The 12,474-nt window shown below is 47.1% G+C and overlaps 1 protein-coding gene across 2 annotated transcripts in view; it reads right to left on the reverse strand.

The window, feature by feature from the left end:
* Positions 1-10,879, reverse strand: part of LOC138663346 (oocyte zinc finger protein XlCOF6-like) — a 67,408-nt gene extending 56,529 nt beyond the window's left edge. The window contains exons 1-6 of one of the 2 annotated variants that reach the window (XM_069749525.1): positions 10,661-10,869; positions 6,860-6,937; positions 5,536-5,685; positions 5,227-5,406; positions 5,021-5,144; positions 4,840-4,937 (exon numbers count right to left, since the gene is read on the reverse strand). In XM_069749525.1, coding sequence (XP_069605626.1) covers positions 4,840-4,937; positions 5,021-5,144; positions 5,227-5,406; positions 5,536-5,685; positions 6,860-6,895 — 588 coding nt within the window. In that variant the 5' untranslated portion in view covers positions 6,896-6,937; positions 10,661-10,869. Of the gene's footprint in view, positions 1-4,839; positions 4,938-5,020; positions 5,145-5,226; positions 5,407-5,535; positions 5,686-6,859; positions 6,938-10,660 lie in introns of both variants that reach the window. The other variant, XM_069749526.1, reaches the window with a different exon arrangement.
* Between the last annotated feature and the right edge of the window lie 1,595 nt (positions 10,880-12,474).

The following is a 12,474-nucleotide window of genomic DNA, read 5'->3' on the forward strand; positions in this document are numbered from 1 at the left end:
TCATTCTTCGTAAACCAACTAGCTCCCTTAATCCTAGCAAACAAATCGATAAGCAAAGGTAAAGGGTATTGAAACTTGACCGTGATCTTATTCAAGAGGCGATAATCAATACAGGGTCTAAAGGAGCCATCCTTCTTAGCAACGAAAAAGAATCCCGCTCCCAATGGTGAAGAAGATGGCCGAATATGCCCTTTCTAGAAAAGACTCCTTAATATAGCTCCGCATGGCGGTATGTTCAGGCACAGACAGGTTGAAAAGTCGACCCTTAGGAAACTTACAGCCTGGAATCAAGTCAATCGCAGTCCCTGTGCGGTGGAAGGAAACTGGACTTGGGCTCATCGAATACATCCTGAAAATCAGACAAAAACTCTGGAATTTCAGAAGAGGAAGAAGAGGAGATTGACATCAAAGGAACATCATTATGAACCCCCTGACAACCCCAACTAGTCACAGACATGGACTTCCAATCCAACACAGGATTATGTACCTGCAACCACGGTTCATCATATAATAATCCTAAAGCCTGAAAAAAGGAGTCTACATTAAGCAAAGCTGGATTCCCAGATTCCAGGGAAAACGCCCAATCCTGCGGATCGCCACGCAGCAGGGAGATGACGATTTTAACCTGCTGAATGGAATCACTGGAGGATCGAGGTCTCAGAGCAAAAAACAGTTTACAGTTGTTTTTAAAACTCAAAAATTTGGACCTGTCACCAAAAAACAAATCAGGAGTAGGAATCTTCGGTACTAAAACAGGAGTCTGAACAATGTAATCAGAAATACCCTGTACCCTAGCAGCAAGCTGGTCTACACGAGAAGCTAATTCCTGAACAACCATGCTAGCACAAGACTCCTCAGCCACCCAGAGAATAAGAGGGAAGAAAAGACAAAGCAGACTGCAGGAAAAAAAATGGCTCAACACCTTTCTTCCCTTCTTCTGAGATGCATTTAACTCATTATTGGCCAGTTGTACTGTTATGATCCGGTGACCTTGGAGCCGCATGAATAACTTTCACTGGAGTAGGTGGTAACTGTACTGACCGCAAATCCTGATCTAACACCGCTACTAGAAGTAGCCGTGGGGTGTTCCTAACAAACCCTAGACACCTCGTCACAGCCGGAGGACTAAATACCCCTATAGATGGAAATAGGAATACTACCTTGCCTCAGAGCAGAACCCCAAAGGATAGGCAGCCCCCCACAAATATTGACTGTGAGTAGGAGAGGAAAGACACACACAGGCAGAAAACAAGATTTAGCAAAAGAGGCCACTCTAGCTAAAATAGGAAAGGATAGGACAGAATACTGTGCGGTCAGTATTAAAACCCTTCCAAAAATATTCACAGCAGATTATACAAAAAATTCCTCCATCTAACTAAAGACGTGGAACGTATATCTGCAACTCCAGAGAATCCTACACACAGAGCAGAAATACAATCAAAAATCCAGCACACAGCATGTGTGCCAAAGAAAAAAAAACCAGACACTTATCTTTGCTGAATTGGCAGCTAAGCAGGAGAAACCAAACAGAGGTCCAACACCTCCCAAAAACCATTGACAACTGGCAAGGACTAATGAATCCTGCAAACCTAAATACCCCAGTCAGCAGATACACCTGACCAGGACTGCAGCCCAGGGACAACTGCATTACCACCTACAACCACCGGAGGGAGCCCAAAAGCAGAATTCACAACAGCTATGTGTTATGAACTGGTGGTTTGGAGCACCCGGAATGACCTGATGGTTAAACTCACAGGACAAGCTCTGGGAAGTGGGAACTTTGCTGACCGCAATCCCTAATCCTATCACACACACTAGAAATAGCCGTGGAGCGTACCTAACAGGCCTAGACGCCTCGGCACAGCCTTAAGAACTAGCTAGCCCTAGAGATAGAGATCGTTACTCCATGCCAGCTGTCAATGTTCCTGTGCTGGTTCAGCTCTGGTCAAAGTCCTTAAGGGCTTCAGAAAGACCCTTTCTGAAAATTGCCGCCAGGGCACACTCATTCCACTGAGTAAGCACAGACCACTTTCTAAACTTCTGACAGTACACCTCCGCTTCATCCTGACCCTGACATAAAGCCAGCAAGATTTTCTCTGCCTGATCCACTGAATTTGGTTCATCATAAAGCAATCCAAGCGCCAGAAAAAACGCATCAACATCACGCAATGCAGGATCTCCTGGCGCAAGGGAAAATGCCCAGTCTTGAGGGTCACCACGCAACAAAGAAATAATGATTTTTACTTGTTGAACGGGGTCACCAGAGGAGTGGGGTTTCAAAGCTATAAACAGTTTACAATTATTTTTGAAATTCAGAAACTTAGCTCTATCCCCAGAAAATAAATCAGGAATAGGAATTCTAGGCTCTAACATAGGATTCTGAACCACAAAATCTTGAATGTTTTGTACCCTTGCAGTGAGATGATCCACACAAGAGGACAGACCTTGAATGTCCATCTCTACACCTGTGTCCTGAACCACCCAAAGGTCTAGGGGAAAAGAAAGGCAAAACACAGTGCAAAGAAAAAAAAATGGTCTCAGAGCTTCTCTTATCCCTCTATTGAGATGCATTAACACTTTGGGCCAGCTGTACTGTTATGACCTGGTGGTTAGGAGCACCCGGAATTACCTGATGGTTAAACTCACAGGACAAGCTCTGGGAAGTGGGAACTTTGCTGACCGCAATCCCTAATCCTATCACACACACTAGAAATAGCCGTGGAGCGTACCTAACAGGCCTAGACGCCTCGGCACAGCCTTAAGAACTAGCTAGCCCTAGAGATAGAGATCGTTACTCCATGCCAGCTGTCAATGTTCCTGTGCTGGTTCAGCTCTGGTCAAAGTCCTTAAGGGCTTCAGAAAGACCCTTTCTGAAAATTGCCGCCAGGGCACACTCATTCCACTGAGTAAGCACAGACCACTTTCTAAACTTCTGACAGTACACCTCCGCTTCATCCTGACCCTGACATAAAGCCAGCAAGATTTTCTCTGCCTGATCCACTGAATTTGGTTCATCATAAAGCAATCCAAGCGCCAGAAAAAACGCATCAACATCACGCAATGCAGGATCTCCTGGCGCAAGGGAAAATGCCCAGTCTTGAAGGTCACCACGCAACAAAGAAATAATGATTTTTACTTGTTGAACGGGGTCACCAGAGGAGTGGGGTTTCAAAGCTATAAACAGTTTACAATTATTTTTGAAATTCAGAAACTTAGCTCTATCCCCAGAAAATAAATCAGGAATAGGAATTCTAGGCTCTAACATAGGATTCTGAACCACAAAATCTTGAATGTTTTGTACCCTTGCAGTGAGATGATCCACACAAGAGGACAGACCTTGAATGTCCATCTCTACACCTGTGTCCTGAACCACCCAAAGGTCTAGGGGAAAAGAAAGGCAAAACACAGTGCAAAGAAAAAAAAATGGTCTCAGAGCTTCTCTTATCCCTCTATTGAGATGCATTAACACTTTGGGCCAGCTGTACTGTTATGACCTGGTGGTTAGGAGCACCCGGAATTACCTGATGGTTAAACTCACAGGACAAGCTCTGGGAAGTGGGAACTTTGCTGACCGCAATCCCTAATCCTATCACACACACTAGAAATAGCCGTGGAGCGTACCTAACAGGCCTAGACGCCTCGGCACAGCCTTAAGAACTAGCTAGCCCTAGAGATAGAAAATGAAGCCTACCTTGCCTCAGAGAAATTTCCCCAAAGGAAAAGGCAGCCCCCCACAAATATTAACTGTGAGTTAAGATGAAAGTCACAAACACAGAAATGAAACAGGTTTAGCAAAGGGAGGCCAGACTAACTAAATTGACAGAGGATAGGAAAGGTATCTTTGCGGTCAGCACAAAACTACAAAAGACCACGCAGAGTGTGCAAAAAGACCCCCGCACCGACTCACGGTGTGGAGGCGCCACCCTGCATCCCAGAGCTTCCAGCTAGCAAGACAAAATCATGAAAGCAAGCTGGACTAGAAAACCATGAGCAGAAAATAACAAACGGGGACTTAGCTTCTTGCAGGAAGAGACTGGTCTCCAGAAGATCCAAGAGCGAACTGAACCAGCACAGGAACATTGACAGCTGGCATGGAGTAACGATCTGAGTGGAGTTAAATAGAGCAGCCAACCAAAGGATAAACCACGTCACCTGTGTAAGGAACCTCAGAAGCAGCAGCTTCACTCACAGTCACCAGAGAGAGTCCATGGACAGAACTCGCCGAAGTACCATTCACGACCACAGGAGGGAGTTCCACAACAGAATTCACAACAGCTATGGCTGGATTGTAATATTTCACCAATTTTCATAGGTGAAATATTACAAATCGCTCTGATTGGCTGTTGAAAGTGAAACAGCCAATCAGAGCGATCGTCGCCACATGGGGGTGAAGCCACCCCCCCTGGGCTGAAGTAGCATTTCCCCTGTCCCTGCAGATCGGGTGAAATTGGAGTTAACCCCTTTCACCTAATCTGCAGGAACGCGATCCCTCCATGATGCCACATAGGCGTCACAGGTCGGATTGGCACTGAGTTTCATGACGCCTACGTGGCGTCACAGGTCAGGAAGGGGTTAATATAACTCATCATTCTCTTCTGCTCACGCCGATCGCCCGCAGAGTAGGGGAGAACGATGAGAGCCGTCTTCAGCACCCGCCACCGGGGAACAGCGCTTACAGTAGCGCTTCTTCCCAGGTGGCCATCTGTGTTGTACTGATGCAGCACACGGTTGCCACACATGGACACTGATATCTCCAGTATTGGTTTTTCCGGGATCGGAAATAAAAGAAAGTGTGAAATCGGCCTAAGGGAGATCTCATGACACTTTCTCTCCATCTACCTGATAATACGGAGGAACATTGGGATCTTCCTGTTTACAGTCCTGTGGAAGAAGAGGACGGGGACATCTCTCTGGTGTTCTCCTCTTACTGGATAGATCTGGAGGAAACACATACAGGGACTGAATTCATTCTTTACATACAGATAATTATAGGCCGTGTGTATTTAGTCCTGTCTATTACCTGGTGATGTGAGGGGCCGGGGAACCTCCATCATGACGTCCTTGTACAGATCTTTATGTCCTTCTAAATACTCCCACTCCTCCATGGAGAAATAGACAGTGACATCCTGACACCTTATAGGAACCTGACACATGCAATGATAATGTCATCCCCCGATCCCTTCATAGCTTTACTGTATAATGTCCCAACATTCCCAGCAGTGTCACCTCTCCAGTCAGCAGCTCAATCATCTTGTATGCGAGTTCTAGGATCTTCTGGTCATTGATGTTCTCATGTATCAGGGGGTGAGGTGGAGGCCCCATGATTGGACTCAGGGGTCTTCCCCATCCCTCAGACACAGGGTCCTGACAGCGCTCACTAGAGGTCTTCTTCACTACTGTGTAATCCTGGTTATGGAGAGACACATTAATAAATCTCACTACAGACATTTCCAGAGTCCTCACCTCTCCAGTTCTGTCCATCTGTTATTCCCATAGATAAGAATGATGTAATGTGACGTCATCAGAATCTCTCACCTCTCCAGTAAGCCGGAAGAGGATCTCTAGGGTGAGGTGTAATATCCTCTCCACCATCTTGTCTCTGGCCATATCCATCCTTGATGGGTAAATCAGAAAAATTCTCTTATATAGAAGATCTTCACTGAGAGGATCTGATATTGTTGAGACCTGAATGAGAAGAAGATGAGCCGGTGTAACATCATAAAAATCCTGTGTAATAATACAATTACTGGAGATAATAAGGGAAACATGAGGAGATTTATTATTTTACAGTATTTAGTTTCCTTCTTTACATTTACTAATAAAACCTATATATTTAGGCCACAGACAACAAGCAGTTTCTTCCTCGGAGTTGGCAGCTGAATACGTTTCTCATAGACTCATCTTCCATAACGCTAATTCTCATTTACCGACACTGGAATCGGCATTAGCAATACTGCAGGAGATATTCATTACACGTGACAGGAGAAATAACTACTTCATGATGAGGACGACATCTTCATCTTCTACTATGCTCTAGAAACCTATTTGTCCGGAGTCGGTCACTGACTCCATCACCACCGGCCGTCTATATGAAGGTTTCCCGTCTTCCCCGCACTGTAATCTTCTATCACGTTAGATCTCAGGTCTGATTCACACACAGATGTTTGAGGCTTTTATAAGAGACTAGATGGTGGCCCGATTCTAATGCATCAGGTATTCTAGAATATGTATGTAGTTTATTTATGAAGATTTTAGAATAATACATTGAATACACAGGATTCGGCCGGCCGCGACCAACTAGCGAAGTGTGGTTCAAATCCCGCGCCAATTCACGGTCGGACTGCGCCGGTCGCTAATTGTTCGCGGCCGGCCACATAGTATATAGCACCAGAGGCGTAGCTAGAGCTTTTGCCGCCCGGGGCTGTTCCCGAGTTTGGCGCCCCCCCCCCCCCCCCCGGCTCAATACACACAAAGGTTACCAAAAACGGTTTTCCTGTTTTGTAGAACTTAAACTGGGCCTAATGGTGTCACCCCCACATGCCACACCTGTGACTTAATACCACCACACCATGACCAGGCCACATAGTGACCGAATAATACTACATACAAGGGACAAATACCACAACACCATTTCCAGACCACATATTACCACCACATAGTGACTGAATACTACAATACTGATCAGTAATAAAAAAAAACCCACAATACTATCACCATAAGTGCCAGTATTCACAGGAGATCTGTACTTAGTATGCAGTGTCGGTGTAGAGGTAATACAGAGATCACTGGTGACATTATACACAGGACCTCTATATAGTATACAGTGTATAGTGTCAGTGTATAGGTAACACTGACTCACCAGTGACGTCTCTAGGTGAAGTCCTTCATCTTTCATCCAGCACAGACCGCCATCATTCCTTCCAGCCAGGACTCGTTTCTGCAGGAAATAACACAGTTATCTCGAGCTCCGCTTGCAGAACACATTACTTAATTTTTCACAACTTCTACATTACATCACATGAAGAAAAAAAGGTGATATAGTGTCACTCTGCACAGTAACAGGACCGCCCCCCCATTTAAAACAGTATACTCAAAAAATAAAATAAATACATCACTGCAGTAATAATATCCCTTAATTAGCCCCTATGGTAATAATATTCCCCACCCTGGCCCCGTTTCTCATTCCTGGCTCCAGCCATATGTTCTCGCATCCTGCCATCATGAGTATCCATTCTACCCCATATGATCTCCACATCCTGCCCCACCAGCCTCCATCGTATCCGTCCTGCCCCATGATCCAATCCTGCCCCGTGTCTCCAATCATGCCCCGTATCTACATTCTGCCCATGCCTCAAGTCCTGCCCCCAGTGTGTCCAGCATATTACCCCCATGTTGTCCAGCAATCTGCCCCAGTGTGTCCAGCATATTACCCCCATGTTGTCCAGCAATCTGCCCCAGTGTGTCCAGCATATTACCCCCAGTGTGTCCAGCAATCTGCCCCAGTATGTCCAGCACTGCCCCCAGTGTGTCCAGCAATCTGCCCCAGTGTCCAGCCTTTCCCCAGTGTGTCCAGCAGTCTGCCCCAGTGTGTCCAGCATATTACCCCCAGTGTCCAGCATTGCCCCAGTGTGTCCAGCATATTACCCCCAGTGTGTCCAGCAATCTGCCCCAGTGTCCAGCATTGCCCCAGTGTGTCCAGAAGTCTGCCCCAGGGTCTCCAGCATTGCCTCAATGTGTCCAGAAATCTGCCCCAGGGTCTCCAGTATTGCCCCAGTGTGTCCAGCAATCTGCCCCATGGTCTCCTGTATTGCCCCAGTGTGTCCAACATTCTGCCCCATGGTCTCCAGTATTGCCCCGGTGTATCCAGCAATCTGCCCCATGGTCTCCTGTATTGCCCCAGTGTGTCCACCATTCTGCCCCATGGTCTCCAGTATTGCCCCGGTGTGTCCAGTAATCTGCCCCATGGTCTCCAGTATTGCCCCAGTATGTCCAGAAGTCTGCCCAGGGTCTCCAGCATTGCCTCAATGTGTCCTGAAATCTGCCCCATGGTCTCCAGTATTCAGTGTGTCCAGCAATCTGCCCCATAGTCTCCTGTATTGCCCCAGTGTGTCCAGCATTCTGCCCCATGGTCTCCAGTATTGCCCCAGTGTGTCCAGCAATCTGCCCCATGGTCTCCTGTATTGCCCCAGTGTGTCCAGCATTCTGCCACATGGTCTCCTGTATTGCCCCAGTGTGTCCAGCATTCTGCCCCATGGTCTCCAGTATTGCCCCAGTGTGTCCAGCAATCTGCCCCATGGTCTCCTGTATTGCCCCAGTGTGTCCAGCATTCTGCCACATGGTCTCCTGTATTGCCCCAGTGTGTCCAGCATTCTGCCCCATGGTCTCCAGTATTGCCCCAGTGTGTCCAGCAATCTGCCCCATGGTCTCCTGTATTGCCCCAGTGTGTCCAGCAATCTGCCCCATGGTCTCCTGTATTGCCCAAGTGTGTCCAGCATTCTGCCACATGGTCTCCTGTATTGCCCCAGTGTGTCCAGCAATCTGCCCCATGGTCTCCAGTATTGCCCCAGTGTGTCCAGCATTCTGCCACATGGTCTCCTGTATTGCCCCAGTGTGTCCAGCAATCTGCCCCATGGTCTCCAGTATTGCCCCAGTGTGTCCAGCAATCTGCCCCATAGTCTCCCGTATTGCCCCAGTGTGTCCAGCAATCTGCCCCATGGTCTCATGTATTGCCCCAGTGTGTCCAGCAATCTGCCCCATGGTCTCATGTATTGCCCCAGTGTGTCCAGCAATCTGCCCCATGGTCTCCAGTATTGCCCCAGTGTGTCCAGCATTGCCCCAGCCCCAGACAGTCAGACATAAAGAAAAAAAAAAAAAGTAAAATCCTCACCTCTCCCGTTCCTAGCGCAGGTCCAGTGCAGTCAGCGTCTCTCCGGCTCTGCGACGCTCAGGACAGAGAGGCAGAGCGGCGCGCACAGTAGTGACGTCATCGCGCCCTCTGCTCTGAGACGTCGCAGAGTCAGAGGACGCTGCAGCTGCCGGCGCCGCAGGAACCAGGAGAGGTGAGTATAGAGCGGGGGGCGGGGGCCCAGGGGCGGGGGGAGCCTGGTCGTGGCGGCGGACGGCGCCGCCCGAAGATTTAAAGGGGCGTCTTTTTTTTTTTTTTTTCTTCTCCTGCAGCGCCGGCCGCCCCCCGCATTGTGCCGCCCGGGGCGGACCGCCCCCCCTGCACCCCCCTTCCTACGCCACTGTATAGCACAGCCACGTAGTATATAGCACAGCCCATGCAGTATATTGCACAGCCAACGTAGTACATTGCACAGCCCACGTAGTACATTGCACAGCCCATGTAGTATATTGCACAGCCCATGTAGTATATTGCACAGCCCACGCAGTATATTGCACAGCCCACGCAGTATATTGCACAGCACATGCAGTACATTGCACAACCATGTAGTATATAGCACAGCCCACGTAGTATATAGCACAGCCCACGCAGTATATTGCACAGCTCATGCAGTATATTGCACAGCCCACGTAGAATATTGCACAGCCCACATAGTACATTGCACAGCCCATGTAGTACATTGCACAGCCCACGTAGTATATAGCACAGCCCACGCAGTATATTGTACAGCCTCCGTAGTATATTGCACAGCCACGTAGTATATAGCACAACCCACATAGCATATAACACAGCCACATAGTTTATAACAGGCCACGTAGTGTATAACACAGGCCACGTAGTGTATAAAACAGGCCACGTAGTGTATAACACAGGCCACGTAGTGTATAACACAGGCCACGTAGTGTATAACACAGCCCACGTAGTATATTGCACAGCCCACGCAGTATATTGCACAGCCCACGCAGTACATTGCACAGCCCATGTAGTATATAGCAATGTGGGCATCATATCCCTGTTAAAGAAACGAATTAAAATAAAAAATTGTTATATACTCACCTTCCGTTTGGCCCCCGGATCCAGCCGAAGCGTTTAACAATGCTCCTCGCGACGCTTCGGTCTCAAGAGTGCATTGCGGTCTCGCGAGACCGCTACGTCATCATCTCGCGAGACCGCAATGCATGGAGCGGTCACTGGAGCATCGCGAGGAGCGGGAAAGGCCAGTTCTGGATCCAAGGGGCTGACGAACAGTGAGTATATAACGATTTTTTTTTAATTATTATTATTTTTAAAATTAGATCTTTTTACTATTGATGCTGCATAGGCAGCATCAATAGTAAAAAGTTGGTCACACAGGGTTAATAGCCACGTTAACGGAGTGCGTTACATCGCGGCATAACGCAGTCCGTTAGCGCTGCCATTAACCCTGTGTGAGCGTTGACTGGAGAGGTGTATGGAGCGAGCACTGACTGCGGGGAGGAAGGAGCGGCCATTTTGCCGCCGGATTGTGCCCGTCGCTGATTGGTCGTGGCTGTTTTGCCGCGACCAATCAGCAACTTGGGATTTCTGTTACGGACAGAAAGACAGACGGAAGTGACCCTTAGACATTTATATAGTAGATTGTTGGTAAGAACAAGACAGGAGATATATGAGGCCAATGTCTCCATCTACAGGGTTTTTTTTTCTCGGGATATGATGGTTTTTCTTTGGTACTTTCCCCCCATTAGAAGGGACACCTGTGGATATCGGGGTCTTTACCTGCTACAGTCCTGGTGGGATTTACTCGGTAAAGTGGCCGTTGGACAAATATCACCATCAATTACCCTCAGACTGAAGGAACATCGCTCCTCTATTCGGATCTTTGGATCCAGGATGAAATCCACTGCGGCCCCTGCAAGAAAAGAAGGAGAAAGAGCAGAAGTTGGGTGAGACCACCGTGGCCTGAGATTTCTACGGCTGCTCTGTGCGCACAGGACCTGTGATGAGGTCACAGGAGGGGAGGAGTCAGGGGTCACATGATCAGGGGCCTCAGTGTATGCAGGACTCTGCTGTGCTGGTTGTCATGGTGCTGGATGAGGGGAAGTTTATGTGTGAGGTCAGGAGGGGTTTACTGTGTGGATGTAGCTGAGCCGTGTGTGTGCGAGGTCTATGTAGCTGAGCCGTGTGTGTGCGAGGTGTTAGACTTAACTGCATATGTTAAGTAATCTATATTTTTTATTATTGAAATAGATATTTTGCAGTCCCCCTGATTATGATTTGAGAAATATTATAATCAATCCTAAACTCATTCTCTCACCATTCATATCACATTCATTCTTTATTCTGAAAACTTTGTATCAACACCTGTGTTGAATGACATCTGAGCTTTGAAAATTATATAAAAATTAAACCAGAGTTATATTTTTGCGTTTTATCATCTCTCTTAAAATATCATCTCTTTTCATTTCTGTCTTTATCTTTTTATAAATTCTATTAATTTTACACATAACTATTTGATATATTATACACAGCAAAACCACAATAAATATAATAATCAGATTAGATAATACATTTCCTGCTGCCATTTTCGCTGAAGACTGTGACCAACTAGTTAGTGATTTTCCTAAATTTCTCCACGAAGATGAGCCTGACATACTCGTCCATTCATGCTCAATATAATTTTAATTCCCTTGCTCATGTCTGAATAGTTTCAGCTTATTTTAATTGTTTCGTTAACACATTTGAAGGGAACCTGTCACCCTAAAATCGAAAGTGAGCTAAGCCCACCGGCATCAGGGCCTTATCTACAGCATTCTGTAATGCTGTAGATAAGCCCCCTTTGTATCCTGAAAGATGAGAAAAAGAGGTTAGATTATACTCACCTGGGCGGGCGGTCCGATCCGATGGGCGTCGTGATCCGGGGCCTCCGATCTTCTTACAATGACGTCATCTTGTTGTCTTTACGCTGCAGCTCCGGCGCAGGCGTACTTTGTCTGCCCTGTTGAGGGAAGAGCAAAGTACTGCAGCGCGCAGGCACCGGGCCTCTCTGACCTTTCCCGGCGCCTGCGCACTGCAGTACTTTGCTCTGCCCTCAACAGGGAAGACAAAGTACGCCTGTGCCAGAGCTGCAGCGTGAAGACAAGAAGAGGATATCATCGTAAGAAGATGGTAGGCCCCGAACCGGACACCCATCGGACCGGACTACAGCAGGACCGCCCCTGGGTGAGTATAATATAACCTTTTTATCTTTCAGGATAAATCGGGGGCTTATCTACAACATTACATAATGCTGTAGATAAGCCTCTGATGCCGGTGGCCTTAGCTCACCTTCGATTTTGGGGGTGACAGGTTCCCTTTAACAAACCCTTGTCTTTCTTTATCTCATTTGTCCACATATCCCAAGGAAAATTATTTATTTGTGACAAACTGAACTGTATCGGGAGGATTTTCAGATTTCTTGAACCTGTTGATGTAATATTTATACTTCCTTCCTTTTTTGAGAGTATGTAAACCTATTGTCAGACTTTCAGCATGTACACAAGATGAAAAGAATGCAGAAACAACTTCTTTTTCTTACATAACTTGGAAACAAA

This window comes from Ranitomeya imitator, chromosome 2, assembly GCF_032444005.1.
Source record: "Ranitomeya imitator isolate aRanImi1 chromosome 2, aRanImi1.pri, whole genome shotgun sequence".
Lineage (NCBI taxonomy): Eukaryota > Metazoa > Chordata > Amphibia > Anura > Dendrobatidae > Ranitomeya > Ranitomeya imitator.